Here is a 25,372-nt window from a genome sequence, read left to right as displayed (position 1 = left end):
AATAACAAGACAACAACCCAGTTTAGAAAACGAGATTTGAAAAATTTAGGCAGTTCACTTGGTACCACCTATAGATAGCAAATATAAGTACATGAAAGATGCTCAATATCATTAGCCATTAGGGAAATGCAAATTACAGCCATGATAAGAAACCACTATGTAGCTGTTAGAATGGGTAAAAATAATACCAAGTGCTGGTGCATATACAGAGCAACTGCACTCTCATACATTGCTGGTGGGAATGCAAAATGACATGGCCTCTGGAAAAGTTTGGCAGTTTCTCACAAAGTTGGAATAACCACATAGAAGACCCAGCAATCTCACTCCTAGAAATTTACCCTAGATACATGAAAATTGGTGTTCACATAAAAAATTGTATGCTGGCTGGGGACGGTGGCGCATGCCTGTAATCCCAGTATTTTGGGAGGCCTTGGTGGGTGGATCACCTGAGGTCAGGAGTTTGAGACCAGCCTGGCCAACATGGTGAAACTCTGTCTCTACTGAAAATACAAGAAAGTTAGCAGGGCATAGTGGTGCACACCTGTAGTCCCAGCTACTTGGGAGGCTGAGGCATGAGAATCACCTGAATCCAGGAGGCAGAACAGAGGTTGCAGTGAGCTGAGATCACGCAACTGCACTCCAGCCTGGGTGACAGAGTGAGAATCCATCTCAAAAAATAAAGAAAAAAAATTGTATGCAAATGTCTGTCACAGCTTTATAATTGCCAAAAGTTGACAACAAAGATGTTAATGTACACCAATATGGATGACTCAAAGGCATGCTGATTGAACAAGCTAGTCTCAAAAGGTTACTTATTTATATGACATTCTGGAAAAAGGCAAAACTATAGGGACAGATGATAGATTAGTGGTTGACAGGAGGTTGGGGGTAGACTGTGACCAAAAGGGCAGCAGGAGGGACCTTTTTTGGAGTGATGTAACTATTCTTTATCCCCATTGTGGTGGTGGCTGTAACAAATCTAAACATGCGTTAAAATTCATAGACTTGTTCACCAAAATGAAGTCAGCTTTACTGTATGTTAAAAATTTTAAAAAGGTATTTTTTAAAACCACAATATAATTACCCACACTAAGATTGCTAAAATTTAAAAAACCCCAGTGCTTAGTGTTGGTGAGGACATGCAACGCATATATTGCTGGAAGGAATGTAAAATGGTACAACCATTTTAAAGAATTCCTTGGCTGTTTCTTAAAAAGTTAACCACGCACTTACCCTGTGAACCAGCCATTTCATTTCTAGATATTTATCTAAGACAAATGGAAACATAGGTATTTTAAAAATCTGTATACCAATATCCATAGCCTCTTTATTCACAATAGTCAAAGCTGGAAACAACCCAAATGTCCATCAGTAGGCAAATCAAATGGATAAACAAATTAGGGATATCCTTAAAATGGAATATAACTTGACAATTAAAAAAGGATGAACTATTGGTATGTCAAACCACATGGATGAATCTCAGACATGTTGAGCCAGATAAAAAAGATGGATCATATTTATATGAATTTCAAGATTGGACAATAGTGACCCTATGAATAGAAATCATAGTAGTGATTCCCTTTGGGTGGGAAGAAGTAAGGACTGTTTGGAAGAGGCCCTGAAATAACTTTCTAGGCTATTAAAAAATTCTATATCTTAATTGGTATGTTAGTTACATGAGGTATATGTTAAAACATGTTAGATTGTACCTTTAACATCTGTTTACTGTATTTCACTGTAATTTTTACTTTAATAAGATATAAGAACAGTTTTTGAGAACATTCTGGGGCACCTAAATCCAGGGGACTGATGTATTTTATCTGAAAAAGACTGCCTATGGGCAGCATCCAGAGCGGACCAGCTCCCTGTGCTGGAGGACTCCAGTGTGAGGCCTGCTGCTTCCTTTCTACATTGGCCTGAAACTAGCCCAACTCAGTGGTCATAATCTTCTGGGCCTACCGAAGAGCAAAAGCCTACTTCTAGTTCTTCCAGTTGCCAGTTCAAGGGCTTTATCTGTCACTTCCTTTGGGAACAGGTAGAGTGCTTTGATTTAGAATGATGGCAATAAATGAGAAACCAATTTGAAATTGGATGTGAGAGTCTTTTGTCCTTTATTGTGTTGTTCCTGAACTTGTAGCTAAGGACGGTAGAGAGAGGGATATATAACCTTATCCAAGGAAATAGATTAGTAATACTTCATCCCCACCACACTTTAATTTGCACATATTTCTAGAGTATAGGACATCAAAAATACCTAGATATTAAAATATTTATGTTGTTAACCTTCAGCTGGTTTAGCCGTATCTATTAAGGATAGAAAACAACTGTTCTTCAGTTACTTATATCACATCTGCTTACTAATTTATGTTATGTTTATCATCTCTTCCCATCTAATAGATGAAACAGGCAGATAGGTCTGGCTCTTCCACTTGCTGACCCAGAGTTCACATGGCAAGTAAGAATGGAGCTGTCACTCCGAATTCCAGCTTCTTCTTGGAATAAAAGTGCTCCAACAGTACTTTATCCAATCCAGCCTATGTTTTTAAGTGTTAACTTTCTCCCTTTCTTGAACTTATAGAACCTCTGTCCCATCTTTGAAGTTAATTCTTGCCGGTAAAGACCAAGATAGCTCCTTCCCAGGGTCTCTGTTTCTTTCTTCTCATTGCCCCTGTCCTTGACCTGATCTCTGGGCTATCAGCAAGAACGTGATGGCCCAGACCTTCCCAGTCTCCCAAACAGGTCTCTGGGTACTACTACCCCAGGACTAGTTCTCAAATCTGGCCTTCAAGTCCTGTGTTGGGAAAAATGACACTGATATATTCATGTAATTAGGTAATCATCTGGTCCAGTAACTAGCTATCTAATGGAATTGCTCATGGCATGCTGAGAAGGTGCAGTTGCCCTAATTGAATGGATTAGTAAACTGCCCCCACATATTTGTTAATCAGATTTTCATGCTATAGTTTCCATCCCACAGAAGCCTCAAGATGTATCATGAATAAAAAAGCATCATCCTTAAAGTAAGAGCCAAGAGAGAAAAAAAAGTTCATGTGAAGCATCTACTGTTCATAGTAGCAGCTGTTTAAATACTTCTAAATACTTAAAAGGCAGTTACAATACAGTACTTTAAATACTTAAAAGGCAATTACAGTATAAGCCTGCACACCAATGAAGAACAAACTTCGTATAATTTCAATCACTCCTAATAAGATAGTTGATTCATAAGGAGGAAATAAAGTTTCAACAGTGTTAGCCATTAATGCAAGTCAGTGGTTAGGCAGCTATGATTAGCCTTAAGATAGCAGGTGTGATCAGCTGTCCTGAATTAATTTTTAGTCTGTTATTCATTTGTCAGGTTGGGAAGTGACTATGGTCATCAGTTGAAGGTGTGATACATTAAATGCTGCATATCAACCAGGAAGTGTTTTGGCCTTCTTGTCATTTTAACTGGCTAATTACAGAAATATAAAATGTTTAAAAAACACAGTTTCTCAAAAATATTTAAATCAATCTTTTATACCTTAGTTTTCAAGATACACAAAAGAACTATCAGAGCATCCCTTAACCATCCAACCAGTCTATATTGAGTGTCTACTATGTGTTTAGAACCTGCGCCCATAGAATGTAAGTGCTTCCAAAATTAACAAAATCAAAAGGAGAAAGAATGTAATTTATTCAGGCTGTAAGTATTAAAAACTAACAGTGCCCTTCCACCCACCACTCCCTCTCCCTCTGTCTCCTACCCCTCAAATCACAATGCACAGACACACATATACACATGACAGTCATACATGAGGAAAAGAAAGCCCTTTACGTGTTTCAATGTTATTTGAAGCCTCAAAGCTCTAAAAATATAGAATGAGCCCTGACACTATCCTCAGGAAGAGATCTAGCAACAACTGGGCCTTCTGTTGGGTCCGTCAAAGAAAAAATGTGATTTACTGCAGCTACCCACCTTTTTTCTCCTAGAGCCAGGGTCTCAGTCCATCACCTGGGCTGGAGTACAGTGGCCAGTTGTGGTTCACAGCAGCCTCGAACTCCTGGGTTAAAACTATTCTCTGGCTTCAGCCTCCTGAGTACCTGCGACTATAGGCACATGCCACCATGCCCAGGTTATTTTTTATATTGTTGGTAGAGACAGCCATGTTGCCCAAGCTGGTTGTGAACTCCTGGCGTCAAGTGATCCTTCTGCCTTGGCCTCTCAGAGTGCTGGGATGATAGGTGTGAGCCACCATGCCTGCCTAGCCCTTCTTTATAGTTCATTTTGTAGCTGTGTTCCTCCATTCTGGGTGCAGTGTCATCAAAAGGAGTAAATTCCTTGGGAATATGCCAGTGGAAGGTATCACAAAAAGGCCATAATTTGGACATGAGTTGGACCCAAACACAAAACCAGCAAAAAATAATAATAATAATAATAATAACTTCTAAAATCTGCTCTGTAAACGAATAGGCTGCTAACTCCCCAGAAGTCCATCTTAAACACTGGATTAACAGGGATGGTTTATTTTACCATTGTCCCATTTTATGTCATATTCTTAAGCCTTTACACAGGTTTCTAAGATGCCTTATATCTCAAGTTATTGCTTAAAATTGGTCTCACCCTGAATTAATGTAAACATATAATAAAAACCATGTTGTGGTCTTTGAAAAAGTTTTATGCATATATATATAAAATGTCTTTCAAATTTCAGTGTAGATGTGATTAATAAAAATACCAATTCATTAAAACATAACTCGAGGTGGGCAGATCACCTGAGGTCAGGAGTTCAAGACCAGCCTGGCCAACATGGTGAAATGCCATCTCTACTAAAGATACAAAAATCAGCTGGGCATGGTAGCAGGTGCCTGTAATTCCAGCTACTCAGGAGACGGAGGCACAAGAATCACTTGAACCTGGGAGGTGGAAGTTGCAGTGAACCATGGTCACGCCACTGCACTCCAGCCTGGGCGATAGAGTGAGACTCAGTCTCAAAAAAAAATAAAAAATAAGTTTATAGAAAATACATATATCTCAGTTCCTAGTAACATATTTGTCATTATATGTTCTCTAATAATGGATACTAAGAATATACTTTCTTGTAGGGCTCCGTGAAAACTGGACAGTAAGTGGAGGTCTTTGTACTGGGAGTATTGAGAATCATTCACTTGGACTATAAATTCACAACAGGATCAAATGACATTGGTTAAACAGGCAAACAGAAATGGACACAATTTAAATGTAGTGTTCTTTGTCTTTCACCAAAAAGGAAAAGCTACAAAATACTGTATATATGACTTTGGTCAGTATGAAGGTCACCGAAAGAACACTACTGTAGGGACCTTAGAAACTGAGAAGTCGGTTTCATCCTTAGGCACTTAGAGCACACACACTGTACAGCTGGTCACTGACAGGATGGGCTCAGGATGACTCCATGTGGTCACACTTGGGGCCAAAATTTCTCAATAGAGAGGCAGAGAAAATAACATTGTTAAGAAATGAGACAATGTTTGAGATTCTAATAAACCTGAATAAAGCGGTATGGTATGATTTTATCTGTGAACTGGGCTCTACCTCAGTCATCTAAAAATTGTGATTTTGGTCGGGCATGGTGGCTCACGCCTGTAATCCCAGTGCTTTGGGAGGCCAAAGTGGGTGGATCACCTGAGGTCAGGAGTTCATGACCAGCCTGGCCAACATGGTGAAACCCCATCTCTACTAAAAATAAAAAAATCAGCCAGGTGTGGTGGCATATGCCTGTAATCCCAGCTACTAGGGAGGCTGAGGCAGCAGAATCGTTTGAACCTGGAAGGCAGAAGTTGCAGTGAGCCAAGATCGCACCACTGCACTCCAGCCCGGGCGACAGAGTGAAGACTCTGTCTCAAAAAAATAAAAATTGTGAATCTATATGTAAAGCATCTAGAACTTCCCTTGGAACGTGGAACATGTTCTGTGTTATTTCCATTTCTTATCTCTCCAGATTGTCTCCTAAAGCTACTAACATCTAATTATTAAGTGTTGTATTATATCTCCAGATTATAATTGAGGAAAGAGAATTATAATCTAAGAATGACAACAGTAATTCAGGATTTTGAACAATTAGATGATAGACTAACTGTTGAACAGGCGATAGATGTCTTAAGTCCAGATATCAATACTTCATCTCATTTACCAGGTCTTCCAGGTAGAGGAAAAAAACCACACGCATACACAAGCAGGTATTTCCCTAAGCCCTTCTGGGCTTCACTCTGGCTACCAGGTGGCTTCATCTGGCCACTCCTATTTATGGCCATGAATGTTGACCTTCAATCTGCAGCAATTCCTCCAGCACCATAATATAAATCCTCACAGAAAAATGAAAAGGAGCTCTGACCAACTAGTAAAGAAAATCAGATCTAGAACCTCTTCCCGCTTTATCATTTTGTTAAGTTGGTAGATAAGCCCCAAATTCTAACCACCTCCTCCAGTCACATTTCTTTTGCAAACTCCTGTGCATATGTGTGTTTAAATCTGTTCTATTTATGCCATTACTCTCTTATCAGTTTGATTCACAGGCCTTGGTCACAAACCTAAGAGGGTAGAGGACAGCTTTTTTCCTCCCCTACAAATTCAATTTCTATTAGTCTTTATGTAGTAAAACCACTTCATTTTAGAACAAGTAGGAGGCATAAATTAATAAAAGAGTGTTAAGTGCTGTGCACTGAATTAAATTCTAGGCAGCAGTATATGTAATTTTGAGCACTGAAAAGAATCATTACTCTGGTATAGAGACATGGAAGAACAGTGTTCAAATTCACTAGGACTCTAGGTCAGAGGACCAAGAAATTCAGAAAATTTTGCCATTTAAAGTTTCGTAGTTCTTTCATGATCCATATACTCCACATCTTTCCTAAAGAGTTACTGTATGGTTCCTATTTTCTGTGGCCTAACAGTACAGTGTCTTGGGGGAAGAGAGGTACATTTAATGTAAACATTTTTTAAAGCCCTGTTTTTACCCAATGGACTTAATTTCTCACTAATACAAGGAAATTTCCTCTCCCATCAAGTGAGTCTCCTTGGCTCACCCATTCTCATTTCCTACGCCTAGTCCTCCTCTAAGTTGAAACACACCACCTCGCCTTTATCTCCACCCAGCACCCTTTCCCCTGTTCCTTACTTAAACCCAAGTACTATCTTTGAGGATAGGGGAAGCCGCATCTCCTTATTGCAGACTTCCCAGTCCTCCTCCCACCCTTCCTCAGAATTCTGTTCTTGAACTGAAGTCTAGTCTTTAATTTATAAATGCTGTCTCCCCAAATGAGATTAGATATTCCTCAAGGGCAGGAGTTATTTTTTTCTTTATTTTGTACAGAACAGTTCTCTACATCAAGGCGATTAATGAATGCTTACTAAAGTTTTCCTATTTATCAACTATCCATGTGCCTATAGTATGTTAGATGTTGGGAAGAACACAGTGAAATTTACATAGTTCTGCCTCTTGCAGGCTGTTTACGTGCAAAGACTACAAACTTGCAGTAGTGTTTGGGCCAGTGTTTTGTTGGGCCAGTGCAGTGTTGAAACTGTTCTGAATTAGAATATTTCTAAGCTAGGCATTCACTCTTTGGGTCACATATCTGTTACTCCCTCCCATTCAGCTTCACTAATTTATGTTACCTTCAGCCCCTTGTGAAACACTCTTAATTTCACAACTTTTAACGTACAAAGAATAAATTCATTCTTAAAATACAAGGCTCTTCCCATGTGAGATACTGATTAGAGTTATTTACTACTGCCAAAACTTTTAACATTATAACACCATGAGTGGTTCTACTTCTCAACCACCGACTTAGTGCATGTTGTGCATAGTATACTTACTATATGGAAAGTATAGTAAGAAAGGCTCATTTTAAAATTTTCAAATCCAAGGATAGATAGCGTATTCTAATGAGAAAGAAAACAAAACTGCTCAGCAACATTTTGCTCCCTTAAAAGCAAATGATTTTCAAGCTGGAAAGTATGGAAACCTCACTAAGAGAGAACTAAGGTGCAAGCAGAAGAGGTCATTTTAAAATAGTCCATGCCTTCACATTCTGGTGAATTATATTCCAGGGTACCAAAAGAACCTGCAGATGTCAGCACAGAACTATTCTGACAACCTCTATAAAAACATGGAGAAGAAGGGCAGTCTCAAGAGACTAGAGATTCAAACAGAACTTTTTTTCCCCCAGTGTTTTTATTTTTAATATTCAAAATTAAAGAATTAGAATTCCTAGACTTTACAGACTAATAGTTTGACATCTATCTCTGGCAAAATTCGAAACTTAAACATTAAACAAGGAACAATGAGGGGTGGAGGAAAAGACTGGGGATTTCTAGGAACTAACAATTTGCTAAGAATCATTCATTTTTAAACTAATGTTACTTACTTTTGTGGTAGATCAGGGAATATGCAAGATCTTTACTTTTCAGCAAGACATTTTTCTCATAATGTCCTTATGGAGAAGACTGCTCTATGGACTAGAATAGTTTGATAAGAAAGGGCTGAGTCCAGTGAATTCATTAGTTCAAGCAAAATCTACTGAAGGCCAACTAGATTTCCAGCCATTATCGTACTTGGCACTTTCAATACTTTGAATTTTAACAACCACCCTGAAAGGCAGATGTTGCCTCATTTTATTGATACTGAAGTTTCTCAAGGTCACAAAGCTAATAGGTATCAGGGCCAGACTCCAAAACCAGCCTCCAAAAATCCAGGACCATTCCTACTGTGCCACAGGTTTCTAGAGGTACCACGGTCACAGTAAAAGGACTTGTCCTATCTATTATCAGTGACTTGAATGTCGTGAATAAACTCAGCAAATGTGTAGGTGACACAAAACTGAAAAGTAGAATTAACATGATGAATGACATAAGATTAAAACGTCTAACAAACTGCAAACCAGAGGCTTTAAGTAATACAAGCCAACAGAAAAAAGAAATTCAGATTCAAGAAATGCTTAACTGCATAATTTAAAAATTAATAAAGCCTACCTTTGTCTCCTTTGCTTGACAGCAAAGCACACGGGGTATGGAGGTGAGGTTTTTAGTCAACTTCTGAGTATTTACTACAAATGCCAATTAAGCAACAGATTATTTTATTTGAAGATGGCAGCTCATTGCACCCTGCACTGTTTGGGTTAAACTGACTTATTGAATTCAATTTTGGGCTAAGGATCTTTAGCACAGAGAGGGGTCTTAGGTAAGGAAGGAAACATAAAAACTAGTATTTATTGAAGATAACTAACATTTACTGACTCCTAGGCACCTCTACTAAGTACTTTATTAATATTATTAATTTAATCCTCACAATAACCCTGGGGTTAGACAAAGTATATTATTCCCATTTACAGATGAGAAACTGAGGCTCAGGGATCTGAAAGGCTGTCAAGCAAAGGAGACAAAAATATTATTTGTATCACTTTAGACCTTTCATTTCTTAACTATTTTTGGGTCATGGACCCTTTTCAGACTGACTAAAGTTTCAGATCCTTTTTGCAGAAAAATCTTGTTTCTAAGTTCACAGTTGGAGCGCTATTGGCCAGGTAGGACTAATGAGAAACAGGTACTGCTTCCTAAGTGATTGTCAGTTCAGCGTAAACAAGGCCTTGCTAACAACAGAAAAGGAGGAACCCCTCAAAATGTAATGAGTTTCCTGTCACTGAAGTGTTCAATCAAAATGTGGCTGGCCTGTCAGGAGTGCTATAGAGGAGATAATAAAATGGATTGGAGGTTGGTCTACAATTTTAAAGCATCCTTTTGTTGCAACATTGTGTGGACCTAAATAAGTAATGATTATAATTTTTGTTTAATGGCAAAACAAAATTAAAAACTGAAATTATTCTTCCAGACCATTCTGCTTGAAAGCAGAATGCCTAAATAATGTTATTTGCCATCTATTTATGATAGCCATGTTAGGTGTTTGAAAACAGCCTCATCCAAAGGGAAAAAGGAATAGCCAACTGTTGATCTTGGTTTGATTTATACTTTGTCATAATAAAAGTAGATTCCATATTCCTCCGAATTCTTATCTAAAAATTTCCCTGAGAGAGCTGCCACATACACTAGATCCTAAAAAGATGGTCTTTGATAAGAACATTTACTAGTTTACAATTTTATGTTAACCTAATTCCCTAAAGGATAGGGGAAGGGCTGGAGTCAGACCAGAGACAAGCGAGACAACTCCAATTGTTCCGCTTTGCTTCTTTGACCCCTTAACTCATGGCTAAAGGATCTTACCCGTCTACTCCTCTTAATTTCTTATTTGCATCATTTCACCTCAATATTCAGCCTCCCACAGCTCCAAAGAGCACGAGAGCTAATACTTTGCTCATGATATGCCATTCAGAGCACAAGCCTGACAGCTTGGCATATCAATGCAATGTTCACGGGCAAATCTCTTACCTGAAAATCTTCACTCACTCTTCAGGTAGGAAGCAGGGTGGAATTGCAACTCATAATGAGATACCTTTCACTGGGAAGCCCAGAACAAAATTGAAGGGGTAGGGGCTAACTCTTCTCGATTAGGGGACGGAGATGTGAGGCTCTATCCACGGCAGCTGGCTGAGAAAGGTCTCGTTTAATTAAAGCCTCCTGTAACTCATGGGTTTCTGCCATTGAAAAATCTAAAAGGCACAGCTGACAAGCAAAGACCGACAGACACCCGCCCTTCACCAGTCACCCACCTCCCAGATGTTCACTTACACAACGCGTTGCCCGGCAGCTGCGCGCCCATGGCACGTCCGGACAGCCGTGGGGTCCCGGAGGCAGCCTGCGCTCAGGCCCGGGGCGGGTCTCCGAAGCTCCCGGAGCAGCCCTGCCGTGGGAGGGGGGCTTCCTGGCGTCTGGGCGGGCGGCAGCTGAGGCCGGGCGGGGGCAAAGTGCAGGGCAGCGGCGCCGCCTTCTCGCCGGCGCCCGGCTCAGCCAAGTGGCAGCATGTGGAGGACGGGGCGTCCTTCGGCGGCGCCCGGGCTCCCGGCCCCTCCTCCTGCCGTCGCCGCCGCGCCCGCCGCGCGCTCCTCGCGGGTTCGCGGCCCGCACCTGGCCTCCAGATGGCCGCCCAAGGGCGCTCGGCTCCAGGGCGCGCCCTCTGGGAGCGACCCGCGAACTTCGGGTGGCAGAGGGTTGCCTCGATACTTCCTCAGGCGCAGGGTCCGAGGCAGGGGCGGGCGGAGCGGAGCTGGGCTGCCAGCCGGTTGGTCTGGGCCACCGCCCTCACGCCCCCTGCAACTACCAAGCAGCTGCCGGCGCCGCAGCGGGAACAGACCCGCAAAGGTCAATGAAAGCAGAAGCCAGCGAGGCATCGCAGAGGTCAATGAAAGTAAGAGCCAGCGAGGCATTTCGCTGGCCCTGCCCCTGGTCTCGGCCCCCTGGGCTGCGAACTCTCCTGAGCTCCGCCCTGGTGAGAGGGGGCGCTGCCCTCCAAGGCCTCTCCCCCGCGGAGCCTGCCTTGGGACAACAGGTGCTGGGCCGGGGCACTGAGCCCGCCTGCAGGGGGCCCCGCAGCCTGGCCGCGGCCTTCCCAGCTAAGGGTTCTGCGCTTGGGCCGGGCAGAGCTGCCAGACCTGCTTTGACCTGAAACCCCACTCTTGCAGAGCTAGGCCAGGGATTCCGCCCTTCCCACCTCGTTTGCACCATGAGTATGCAGAGCAAAAGTGTTGGAAGTACTTAAACATTTAAAGGACATATCCATTTTATACTTTTCCATACAGAAATACTCAAGAACATTTTCCAAGCGTGTTTCTCTTTCAAACAAAGTATCTCTAAAGGCCATTTTCTCACTCTTTAAAGCATTGAATACCACTGCCTCAAAACATGGCCATTATTGAGTTACACTTCCCCGCACAGTCCATGTGATGCCTGCATCTGCCCAGCATGATTTCTAGCAATAGTAAAAGTCCCAAGAGAACTACAAAAGAACCATTATTTTCCTTGTGTTCTACAACGGATTAGTCAATGCGAAATTCATGCTTGAAGGGACCCTAGTGATAATTTTGACTCCACATTACAGATGAGGACACACAGGCCCAGAGTTCAGCAGTACAACGAAAGAGAGTGGAACTTAAAAAACTAACAATCTATAAACTGAGACTTAGCTCTTTGAAGGTACATTATAGTAAAAAATAAACCTAGATTGCAGAAGAGTTGAGAAGTTTAAGTTACACAAAAATCTAGCCCAGAATCTCAGATTTTAAATGAATCAAGCATTCTTATTTTTATCCAGGCTTAAATTAGCTAAGGTTATATACAAACCCAGTGGCCCAGAAATGTAATTTTTCTTCATGCTAGTATGATTAATGGGATTGGAGTTGGTACATCCTGACAATCATAGAATGTAAGTATACCTATATTAATTGATTTTTCTGATAAGTATCTTTTTTTTTTCTTTTTTTTTTGAGATGGAGTCTTGCTCTTGTCGCCCAGGCTGGAGTGCAATGGTGCAATCTTGGCTCACTGCAACCCCCACCTCCCAGGTTCAAGCGATTCTCCTGCCTCAGCTCCTGAGTGGCTGAGATTACAGGCGCCTGCCACCATGCCAGGCTAATTTTTGTATTTTTAGTAGAGACAGGGTTTCACCATGTTTGCCAGGCTGATCCCGAACCCCAGACCTCAGGTGATCCATCCGCCTTGGCTTCCCAAAGTGCTGGGATTACAGGTGTGAGCCACCGCACCCAGCCAGTATCAATTTTAATGTATACAAATTGATTATACTTACATAAAACAAATTATTCAGTTCTACATATTTCAGGCACACCATGCTAAATAATTATGCTCAAATGCAAGGTTCCACTTTTAGGCCTAGTTCTTCACTTAAGTTATGTAATTTTCTTGTGCTCTTCCTTCCCCAGCTTTAAACTTCTATCAACCTAGTGCTGGAATCATCCTTAGGAGACCCCTGGGTTCCACACTGAGGGGATGGCATCAGTTCTTGATGTGATCTAGGCAGAGGAGACACTTAGAAATTTGTGTTTTTTACTTCCCAGTTACCAGGTCAGAAGGAAAGAAAAAGTGGGTGAGAGTCTCTGGCCTCCATCAGAAGAGAAACCCATAAACTTGAAAATTTCTTTCACTCAGTTTGAGAACAAATTGGACCAGCCTTTGGTCTACAGATGAAGCGGGCCACGAGGGAGCGAGGCCTATACACCGAGCCAAGCTGCTCCTGCCAGGCTGGAGCCTGACCCTTCCTTCGCCATCATAGGGCTGGCCAAGCTGGTGGGGGAGACCCAGGTCAGGTCTGGCAGGGATGACTAAGGGAGGACCTAGCCCGTGGCCTCTGCCATCTGCCCGGCTGCCCTCATGGGTGTGCACTGGAGAGAGTAGAGCAGGAGGGACAAGCCTGGGGCTGGTGGGGAGACCGCACCACCACCCTTCTGTGAGTGGCCCTCTCTGCTCTCCTCTCTGTGGGGCCTCTCTCAGGTCCAGGCCAGTGTGAACAGGTGCTTGCAGGTTGGGCCTGGAAAATAGCCTTGACTTCTCTCCTCAGGACTGCAGGCCATGCTTCTGGTCAAGATGGTGCCATGTAAGACTTGGAGGGAAGATGCGTCGAGGGAACTTGGCACCCTCTGCCCCTGGGATTCGGGAAAGCTGGCTCTCCTCCCAGCTGCCCAGCCTAGAACTGGGAGTCAGGGCATAGCATTTCTGCCCCTCTGTCCTCACCTGGGCTTGAACAAGGATAGAGGCGACAGGAACCAAGAACTCCTCAAACTGGTGGTGGCAGAGACAACTGCAGGATTTTGAAAGTGCTGAGATAACTTTTTAAAAGCTGGGGAATGAAGTGAAAGGGGTGAGGAAGGACCCAGCGATGGCCTGAGGTGAATGTGGTTAGGGTGAGGGGCTGTAGCAAGTGTTTAGTGGTTTTGTTTTCTCCAGAGTTCATAGAAGTAAAAGTCATAAAAACAGCAATGATAAAATCCTGGAATTTGAACATAAGCAATCTCACCCTAGGGTCCATGCTGTTGACAGGAAACAAATACTGAGCTGGATTGAGGATTGCATTTTAAATAGTAAACTTGCAGTTAGCAGAATCAAATCAAGGCACTCACATACTCTTTGCTCTGTAAAGAACTCCCATTTCCATCCCCAGCCCCATAAAACTTCCACGTCAGACAGACAGACCACAGAGGTACATAGCTGACTCCCTCCACTGGTTTCTCTACTTAAACGAGCACCTTTAACTTCCATTTTTGCCTCAGGCAGACCAGTCAGAGCTTGCACCTCTGGGAGAAGCAAGGGAGGTTATGCCGGCGAGGCAGAAGGGACCTCCTTTCTAAAAGTACTCTAAGCAGTGAGATGATGTGGCCTTGTCAGGAAGGATCCGGGCCCTGGGATTCACTTGTCTGCCACTGGGGCTCTTACAAGCATATCAGAGAGTCAAATGTCTCAGTTGGTTTTCTGATAATGAAGTGGTGAGGACTGGAGAGGGGGATGGCATAGTTTGCGAGTGTTCATTCACATGGAGGCTAGAGAATTCACGTACGCTAGAGAGAGGTAACGCAAATCACAGAAAGGATTTATAAAGAATAGAAAATGACACTAACTCCCCACCTGCTCCCACCACCTCCACCCCTACCCCCAGAACTTATCTCAGGTTACAAAATAAGAAGCCAAAGCCAACTGAGTGGGTAGAGGAAAATTTAAATGCAAACAAGATAAACTTACTGAGGAGACAGAAAAAAAAATACCATTATGGGATATGAACCCTGATAGAATAGCACATAGGTATGACCATTGAGGAAACTCATTTTTAGATTCTACCTCTTCGTTTCTCATATAATAACAGTCCACTGGTCTAGGGAAAAAAAAATCTTTTAGTGGTTATTGGAAAACATGGCTATTTCTTACATATATTTCTCACTGATTCAGGTTTTATGTGCTAGTTTTTGTGTGTTCAATCTAAAATGGCCTCTCCAAAACAGTGAACTTACCTCGTATTTGCTAAGATTTTATTCGGATTTGGCTGAGAGGCCCAGATATCTTCTCTGAGTAGGCAACAGACACATTTTCATGTCAGACCCTAATTAAGGTTTTAGGATACAAAGCTTTAAAAATTCAGAAGCAGAAATGGTGTATTGATTCCTTAACACTTTCTGTAACTCAAGACACCTAAAAATGTTTCTTGATGAAGAACTAGGAGTGGGTATGAAAATGATGTCTTGGCCGGATGCAGTGGCTCATGCCTGTAATCCCAGCACTTTGGGAGGCCAAGGCAGGCAGATCACGAGGTCAGGAGTTTGAGACCAGCCTGGCCAACATACTGAAACTCCGTCTCTACTAAAAATGCAAAAAAATTAGCCGGGTGTGGTGGCAGGCACCTGTAATCCCAGCTACTCGGGAGGCTGAGGCAGGAGAATCGCTTGAACCTGGGAGGTGGAGGTTGCAGTGAGCCGAGATCACACCATTGCACTCCAGCCCGGGTGACAGTGCGAGACTCCGTGTCAAGAAAAAAAGAAAATGTCTCATACTTTGCTCCTGAAACTTTTCCTGAACTATTTTTTACTACTCCTAGTTGTTTCTATGCCCAGGCAGGCTTTAAAACCTTGTTGTGAACCTTAATGACACTGTGGGAAAGACCTCTTCTTGTTTACCATTTTCCCAGAATCAAATTGCAAATCATTAGATTACCTATATAGCCAAACAAGTGAAAATGTAAACCTACCAGCAGAGTTTCTGTTCTAGCCCATTCTGTGCTACTGTGACAGAATACCTAAGACAAGATAATTTATAAAGAACAGAAATGTGTTTTCTCACTGCTCTGGAGGATGGGAAGACCAAGATCATGGCACAAGCAGGTTTGGTAGGTTTTCTGGTGAGGGCTGGATCCTCCAGAGGTGGGGAACCCTAGCTAAATGCCACAAGAAGCCTCGTTTAAAGGGGTTTTAATCCCATTGACAAGGGAACAGCTCCAAAGGCCTAATCACCTCTTAAAGGCCCTACCTCTTAATCCTATCACATCGGCAACATCTGAATTTTGGAGGGAACATTCAAACCATGGCAGTTTGCCATTATAATATTTTAATATATATCATGATATGCTTAAAAGCTCTTATGAATTAAATTTTCCAAATGGTACTGTAGACCATTGTCGTCTTACTCATTATGTCACTGAAGTGAGAAGTGATTGACATTATCTTCCTTATGTGGAAGACAAAAATCAAATAGCCCCTCCAAGCTTCTCACTCCTGAAGAAAAAATTTCTTTAGTTTTTCTCACAGAATTTCCTTTACTCACATTTGTTAGGCTGCTCTAGACCCATTCTGGTTCTCCAGGTGTAACTAAATGTCTGGCAACCCAAACTAGGGAATAGTTCCAAATAAGAGTTTAATGCAGAGCATGAGACTATTGTGGAATAGTATCTCCTGACCGTGTAATGTATAATCCAGCTCTGTTCATTATATTTACAACTATATAAGCTGTCAACTATACCATCAGTCTATTTCTTCTCACTTGTTTGGTTCTTAAAGTTGTTCTGCATTCATTTTTGTGTTGAGTTTGGTCTTTAAGTTTACTGATGTGCATCTGTCAGTAAACAAGCCTCATCTTCCTATACAAGATCTGTCAAAAGATCTTTACGCTGAACTTAAATACATTTTGAAGTCTTTAAAGCATCATTAATAGACACTATATTTCTATGGTATAAGTAGATTTAACAATCCCCAAAGAGGTAGACATGCCTGGAAATAAATAAGCGTCTGATTTTGTTGTTGTTGTTGTCTTTTATGGTTACCTATATTTATTCTACAACCCCTACCCCCACCACCAAATTCTGAGCATCTTGAGGATAGGAACTATGTACTCTATGTAATCTATGTATCTTATGTACTTATTTCCAACACCTGACACATGGAAGGCATGAAATGTTTGTGGAGTTGAGCATGATTCTTTGCTTTGGTGCTTTATATAATTTCATCTCAGTTTAAACAGAGAAGAACATTACTGCTTGGGCCCATGAATCCAAGCTTCTATAAGTCTTCACCTACATTTATTTTGATAACCATTTTTGGCATTAAGATGGGGCCAACTTTTATTTGCTTACAAATGTGAGTATAAGACATTGTTAAAAGTCATATAAATACTGCAATAACCATTGGTCCAAAATTTGCTATTTCAAATTTCATATTATATTGCATGTTCTGTTTTTTTTACTTAGGGCATATGTGCCTTTCAGTATGAGTCACTTTCCATTGTTTCACTGCCTTGGGTGTTAAAAACAATCTGTCCCAATTTGATCAACATAGTTTAGCTTCTCCCTGGAATTATGGACTTTCACATATTTATTAGCTCATGATTTTTAAATTAAATATTTGACTAATATACCTTGAAAGGGGGCATAGCCACATAACTGAAGACATTAGAATATTTATCCTGAAGAAGTTAAGGAGAATGAGAAGAGAAATCTGAGGGGTATTCATATGGACAAGGGACTGTATTTAATCTGCATTGCTCTGATGGGCAGTACGAGAACCAGCAGGAAGAAGTCATGGCAGTGTTGGAAGTAAATGCTCAGTGCCACCAAGTGAAAACAGCCCTCAGGCAAAAGTTTTCTCAGCAAGGCAATTTACTTCTATAGAAGGGTGTGTTTTGCGGATGGAGCAATGGCGAGAGCACACCAGACAAGGTGGGGGAAGGGGGTCTTATTCCTAATGCAGCTAGTCCCTACTGCTATATTTTTCCCCTATTGGCTAGGGTTGGACCACACAGTCTAAGCTAATTGTGACTGGGCTATTTTAAAGAGAGCAAAGGTAGGAGCCGGAGTGGCAGGGTGAGTAGTTTTGGTGGGAGGGATGGTTACAGAGCAGGTGACTAAGGGTGACTAAGGATGACTAAGGACAGAGCAGATGACTAAGGACAGAGCAGGTGACAGAAGCTAGGAGGGGGTTGTTTACTGAAACTAGGGGCAAGAAGACATAAAGAACAAGAAAGTCAGACTTTAAGATGGAGAACAAAGAACAGGGAAGCTGAACATACTGACATATTGGTTCTTTGGAGAGGAACTCAGAACTCACTGTACTTAACAATTTTCTCGATCTTGAATTTTAAAGGAAGTTAACAGGCTAAACTTTGAAGAGGAATTTACTGTATCCTCCAGCAGGGAGTTCTGGATTTAATTAAGAGAGGACTGTCTATTGGTTATAACTTAGAAGACGATGGTCTGGTTTGTGAAATGGTGAGCTTCCCTTTCAACCAGAAGTCAGATGATCTATCTGGGAAGCTATGAGGGAGATTTTTACAAAGAATAAAATTTCTCAAAGCCAAGATTCTATCATTTTAGGAGTTGTTTCACAATATAAATTCATGTGCACTTGGCATTTGAACTACATTCACCCCAGTACTACAGGCATTATCTTGATATCTTACAGTGTATGCCCTCTATGAGGACAGAGTGAGTTCTGCTGTGGTCCTTGGCTAAGGAGGCAGCTTTCAATCTTTTGAACATTTTTTCTTAGAAAGCAAACCAACTGCCAAATGTTGAATGAATTGGTACTCACGAATTCCAGATAATTCAACATAAGAAACTATCTATGTACGAATATTTTATGGTTTGTGATATTTCACTTAACTGCTAACCTCATCAGATGTAGTAGAGAATTAACTCTAACTTAGAGATAATAGTTACTATTTATTGAGCATCTACTATGTGCTGAGAACCATAACAGCCCTTCACATGCCATCTCATTTTTATTTTATTTTTTTTGAGATGGAGTCTCTCTTTGTCACCGAGGCTGGAGTGCAGTGGCATGATCATGGCTCACTGCAACGTCTGCCTCCCGGGTTCAAGTGATTCTCCTGCCTCAGCCTCTGGAGTAGCTGAGATTGCAGGTGCCCACCACCGCACCCAGCTAATTTTTTTGTAATTTTAGTTGGGACGGGGTTTCGCCATTTTGGGCAGGCTGGTTTCCAACTCCTGACCTCAGGTGATCGGCACGCCTCAGCCTCCCAAAGTGCTGGGATTCCAGGCGTGAGCCACTGCACTTGGCCATGCCATCTCATCTAATCGTCACACTAGCATTGTGAGGTATGTATAATTTCTGTTTTAAATATGAGAAAATGGAAAAAATAAGGTAACTGTTAATATGTGCTAGAACTTGAATTTGAACCAGGCCTGAGTCCAAAGCCAGTGCTCCTTCTATTATTCTATGTTGCTTTCCAACATCTCAGGTGTCCTCAGAATGGCCTGCTAAATCTGGCCCTAGTTCTGGGCAGCAAACCTCCTATCTAATTCCTAATCCCTTAATTGTTATGAGCAGTATCCATTGTAAAGGTATGGAGATTTGAAAAAATGATGGGTTGTCAACAAAACTGGTGGACTTCTGATGGTAGAATATTTGGCTTGAATAGGGTAATAAAGTATTCAGAACAATGATATTTTCTAGGTTTTCTGTGTTTCTGGACAACGATCTATACCATGGATGTTATATTTCATATTACATTGGCAATTCCAACATAGAGCCAGCCACAGAGATAAGATAGTTATAAAATAACTGAAGTATAGCTATAAGTAAACAAACTAGTAAATGCATAATAGTGGGAGAGGACAGAAAATACTGTAAAATGCAAATAACAGGAGGTCAATGAAAAGTGGGTAAGTTTGGATCTGAACCATGAGACAATCCTACCATTTAAATTGTTGAAAGAAGGGAATGAGTGCATATAGCCCATGCCAAAGAACAGGCGTGGCAATGAGCATGGAGCAGATAGAATACATATGGATGGGAAAAAAATGAGTCTATGAGAGAATAACTAGCAAGGCATGTTCAACCTGCTGGTGCCAAGCTAGGGTGATTTGTTAAGATAAGGAACAGACACCCGTTGAAAATTCTTAAATTGTAAAAATGATGTAAAAAATTGTTCTTGAATAGATTTAGGGTAAATTTGGCAACTCTGAACATGTGGGTAGAGATCAGTGGCATGAACCAATCATGCCACAGAAATCCAGATGAAAAAGTATATTGACCTGGCCTACCGTAATGCCTGAGACAATAACAAAGAATTCAAAGAAAATGTTTGTTTTCCCCAGCAAGTTATTTTCCCCCCATAAACTTAGTCTATTTGTGGGTATTCTTGCCACTAACTACCAAGATCTGAAGCTCTTAAAACTTAATGGAACCACTGTCCATTGAATTTAAGTATTTTGAGTAATATGAATTTTTTTCTGGCCAAAAAAGGAGAAATAAATATCCACCAATTATATATTTATTGAGTAGAGTTGAAGAAAAATGGAATCACGTCAGTGCTAAGTAAAGCAAGGTAAGGTTATTAGCTGAGACTGAGAGAACTAAGAATTTTAGAGAAAGGCTTGTATTTTTTTGAACTTATAAAAAAACTTTACAATGCAGATTGATTATACTTGTAGTCAGAAAAAAAGTCCAATAAAATGATTTTCATTTTGAAAAGTTGAATAGAATAGTTTTGGAGGACCTCTAAGAAAACCATGATCATTTTAAGGGGTTGTTAGGTGGGAATTAGCTACTAGTGCAGTTTTCCTACCTCTTTTGGCTTCATTTTCAGGCCTTCCTTCACCTTCAGTAAAATATTTTAAATAGTATGAGAATTGCACTGTTTGTTTTTTTTTAACTTTTTTTCTATTTTACTTGCATTTTGTAATAAAGAATTGGAATTATGGTTACAAGAGGCAATTTATGGATAACCCATGCTCTATATGAAAGGAGAAAAGGTGCTTGTTGGATTGGCTTCCTAGAGGTCTTTCTAAGAACCCAAATATACTTCCTGGTTTTGAACTAAATTACCATCTCAATTTAAAGGACTAGCCACCAATTAAAGACAGTTCCTGGGAACCCATCAGATAGTTAAATTAAAATTTTGTTTCCCAAGAGAGTGGTTAGCTCAGTTCCAGAGAGTTCAATTCTTGAGACATTGCTACTTTATCTGATCTAAGACTATCCAGTTTTTATGTACAAGGAAGTTCAATGTACACAGTCTCTTATCAACATTCCAGACTCCCAACCAGCCTGATCTAAGAACTGAGTGTGACTCTGCACATCTAATTTACATAAAGTGATAAGAAAATAGTGAATCTAACCTCTTTACCACAATACATCATCCCAATTTGAGATTACATGTGAACAATTAGGCTGCTGTCTCATTAAAAAAAAGCTTCATAGGAATTTCTACGGTTAATATCAGTTATCTTCTCTTTTCTAAGAGCAAAATTAAAACCCATCAATATGACATAGTCCATCTTTGGGTCCTGGTTGGGGATGGGGGATGGGAGGCAGCGGGTGAGGAGACAGAAACATAAGGAAACTAACATTGCTGGGATTGAATCCCCAACAGTAAAAACCTGAAACCATGAAAAACAGGTAATAATATATGCATATATAAAGATGAAGAAACAGTTCAGAGAGCTAAGTATGTCTCTCCCCAGTTCCAAAGTTGATGGTCCTGGCAATATGCCACTGATGGAGAAAATCTGTACCACATCTGATAATAATAAATAACTCAGGTAGGATTCAGCCTTGTAAGTCTATGATGGCCTAAGTGTTTGTGTTCCCCCCTGCTCCCAAATTCATATGTTGAAACCCTAATCCCCAATGTGATCATATTTAGAGATGGGGCCTTTGGGAAGTAATTAGGTCACAAGGGTGAAGCCCTCAGGTTGGAATTAGTGCCCCTATAAAAACAGAAACCAGAGAGCCTGCTTGCCCTGGCTCCTTGACAGCCCTCACCAGAACCCAATTGTGCTGTCGCCCATGATCTCGACTTCCCATCCTGCAGAACTGGGACATAAGTTTCCATTGTTTAAGCCCACCCAACCTGTGGTATTTTTGTTACATTAGGTTGGTGCAGAAGTAATTGCTGTTTTTGCCATTACTTTTAATGGCAAAAATACATTTTAACAGCTCTTATCTTATGTTCTCATCTTCAAGGACAAACAAGTGTCTTGGCAGGCTTAATTTCAAAACAACCTGTACCAGTTTAAGGCTATTAATACTTCTCCCACAGAATCACATCTGATAAGTCTTGCCACTTAAAGCCATTTGTTCTACTCTTAAAGCATCCAGCTAATATGCTGTATCTTAAGCCCAAACCAGCTAAGCCTAATCAGTGTTACCATGTGGAGTCATGCTAACCCGAGTCCCCAAAGGCAAATGCATATTACCTCACTGAGGGAGTAGCTGATCATATTTCATAATGCTTAAACATATTCTCCTAAAATGTGGTGGAATAGGAAATGCAAATATCCAACTTGGCTTCCCTGTTATTTGTTCATAAGAAGCCTGGCTACCTAATTCTCTAATGTCAAATTTTGGACCTTTTCTCTATCTTGTAAATCACAGCAAGTGTTAGTTACTCTGTTATCAGTGAAACTGAGAAGGTCAGGCCCTAATCTTCCGTATCTTTATCAGAGTGCCTCATGCTCTTAGTGAGATAGTCCCTCACATTCAGACCACCTCACCAGCTTGAGCTGCAGGATACAAAAGGCTATACAGGAGTGCTATATGATATGGTTTGGCTGTGACCCCACCCAAATCTCATCTTGAATTCTCATGTGTTGTGGGAGGGACCCAGTGAGAGGTAACTGAAACATGGGGGCAGGTCTTTCCTGTGCTGTTCTGGTGGTAAGTATCATGAGATCTGATGGTTTTAAAAAGGGGAGTTTCCCTACCCAAGCTCTCTTTTCTCTTGTCTGCCACCATGTGAGACGTGCCTTTCACCTTTCGCTATGATTGTAAGGCCTTCCCAGTCACATGCAACTGTAAGTCCAATAAACCTCTTTCTTTTGTCAATTGTCCTGTCTCGGGTATGTCTTTATCAGCAGTGTGAAAACAAACTAATACCCTATATTTTTCTTACATTTTGGATGGTATCCTAACTTGCTGAACTTTCAATAATTCTAATAGATGATCTATAATTTAAAAATTTTCTATGTAGACAATGTTCCATCAAATAAATAATTGGTCTTTCATTTCTAGTCCTCATGTCATTCATTTTTCTTTCTTTTTTCTTTTTTTGCTGGCTATAATTGAATAGCAGTAGCAATGGCAGAATTATTTTTGTTCCTGCTTTTAAAGGGAATATTTCCATGTTTTACTACAATGTTTGTTGTAGGGCTTGGCAGTTAAGAAAATCAGATCAAGGAAGTCCCATTCTATTCCTAGTTTTCTAAGATATTTTTTATGAATGGGTGATTTTTTAACGCTTTTTTCCATCTGTAGAGATAAGCAAATGGTTTCTCTACTTTGATCTGTTAATGTGATAACTTATATAGATTTTCAAATGCTAAATCATTTATTCATTTCTAGAATAAACCAAACTTGGTTGTAATTCTTTTTAATACATTGCAGGATTTGGTTTGCATATGTATTTTCTTATTTTTGTATTATGTTCATGAGTGATATCGACCTATAGTTTTTAAACAGTTCTCCTGTATTGGTATTAATGTTATAATGGTTTTATAAAATGAGTTGGAAAGCACTCCATTTATTTTAGTCTTTGGAACAGGTTATATAAGATAGGAACAATCTGTTTTGCAAAAGTGTAGCAGACCTCAGCAAAAAAAAAAAAAAAAAAAAAAAGTGGATTTTTTTTTTTTAATTCCTTCACATAGTCAAGTTTCACACTTGCTGGGTCAATTTTGGAAATCTTTATTTTTCCAGAAGATTTCCCATTTTCCCTAAGTTTTAAAGTCTATCAGCATTACATTGCTCATTTTATTCTCTCATATTTTAAATAACTGCTTTGCATATTTCTCTTTTTTACTTATAATATTAATTTCTTTGTTCACCAGTGCTTCTTCTATTATATTCCTTTGTTCTAGATTTAAGTTACTTCTGCAGTTAGTACATCATTTAGTAATCTTTCTGTCAAGATCTAAGTGGTAAACTCACTCTTTTTCTAAATACAACTTTCTTTGACATTCTTTCTGAAACATTTTAGCTGGCTAGGAATGTTCCCTTGGCTCTTTGAAGATATTATTCCATTCCTTCAATTCCTTTGTATGTAATCTTTATAGTTTCTTTAATATTCTTTCTTATATTTGGTGCTCTAAAGTTTTATGTGTAGGTATGGGTGTTTAATTATTCTGTTTGGAATTTGTTGAGTTCCTTAAATCTGAGAATTAATGTCTATCATCTAACATAAATACTGTTCAACTATTATCTCTTTGACTATTGCCTCCCCTCATTCTCTCCTCCTGGAACTCCTCTCTGACATATGTTGGACCTTCCCATTCTACCTTCAATGTCTCTTAATTGCTCACATTTTTCCATCTCTATATCTTTGTGCTGCATATTGAATAATTTCTGTAAATTGAAAGTTCTATAAATTGTCTTCAGCTATGTCTAATTCTCAACTTAGCTCATGCTTTGGGTTAATTTTTGTTACTGTATTTTTTTTCATTTCTTGAAATTCTATTTGGTTTTAGTTTTTGTTTTGTTTTGTATTGTATTGTTTTTGAGATGGAGTCTCGTTCTGTTGTCTAAGCTGGAGTACAGTGGCAGGATCTCAGCTCACTGCAACCTCTGCCTTCCAGGTTTAAGTGATCCTCCTGACTCAGCCTCTCGAGTATCTGGGAGTACAGGCGCCCACCACCATGCCCAGCTAATTTTTGTATTTTTAGTAGAGATGGGGTTTCACCATGTTTTCCAGGCTAGTCTCGAACTCCTGACCTCAAGTGATCTACCTGCCTCAGCCTCCCAAAGTGCTGGGATTACAGGTGTGAGCCACCAGGACTGGCCTCTATTTGGTTTAAAATTTTTAAATTTAATTCTAATGCTAATAATATAATCAGGGTTCTGGTTCTTATAAGATGAAGTAAATGCTTCTGGGATTCTTTTATACTGTAAATGAGAGGAAAACTTGGGACAACCACTTTGGGAAATGTTTAGTATTATCACCTAAAGCTAATACATACCTATGATGTGACTTAGAAATGATCATTCTTAGATGTATAACCAACAAAAATCATGCACATGTACTCCAAGAGATAAGACTATCCATAGCATCTGTATTTATAGTAGCTCCCAAACTGGAAATGCCTGCTAGCATTAGAATATCTGGCAAATATTGTGCACTCAAGGAATGTAAGTTTTATTTTTATTCTTTTTTAGCCTATGAAAGTTTTTCCATATTTTGTATATTCCAAAAATCTGCCCATCTGAGAACTAATAGCATTCCTCTAAAATATCAGATTAAATATATTTGAAAATGACTAAATAAAATAATTCTTAACTGAAGCATTATTAAAAATTTATGGTAGATTGAATCACTGAAAAAAATTTATTTTCAAGTACCAATATTCTAAATAAATTATAAATAATTTTTATTTGCCTTTAATTAATTAATTTACTTATTTATTTATTTGAGACAGAGTCTGGCTCTGTTGCCCAGGCTGGAGTACAGTGATGCAATCATAGTTCACTG

General features: G+C 40.2%; 1 protein-coding gene across 6 annotated transcripts in view; it reads right to left on the bottom strand.

Moving 5' to 3' along the window:
* The window catches only part of C13H2orf88 (chromosome 13 C2orf88 homolog), a 63,388-nt gene that overhangs the window by 11,640 nt on the left and 26,376 nt on the right, over window positions 1-25,372 (bottom strand). The window contains exon 1 of one of the 6 annotated variants that reach the window (XM_063595494.1): window positions 10,678-11,646. The exons of 2 other annotated variants lie outside the window; for them this stretch is intronic. In XM_063595494.1, the coding sequence (XP_063451564.1) occupies window positions 10,912-11,331 (420 nt within the window). In that variant the 5' untranslated portion in view covers window positions 11,332-11,646 and the 3' untranslated portion in view covers window positions 10,678-10,911. Of the gene's footprint in view, window positions 1-10,396; window positions 10,549-10,677; window positions 11,647-25,372 lie in introns of those variants that run through there. 3 more of the 6 variants (XM_034954678.4, XM_057301460.2, XM_034954679.3) reach the window with 3 other exon arrangements.

This window comes from Pan paniscus, chromosome 13 (genome assembly GCF_029289425.2).
Source record: "Pan paniscus chromosome 13, NHGRI_mPanPan1-v2.0_pri, whole genome shotgun sequence".
Classification (NCBI taxonomy): Eukaryota; Metazoa; Chordata; class Mammalia; order Primates; family Hominidae; genus Pan; species Pan paniscus.
Note: the sequence above shows the minus strand (reverse complement) of the source record. Positions and strands in the feature narration are given on the sequence as shown.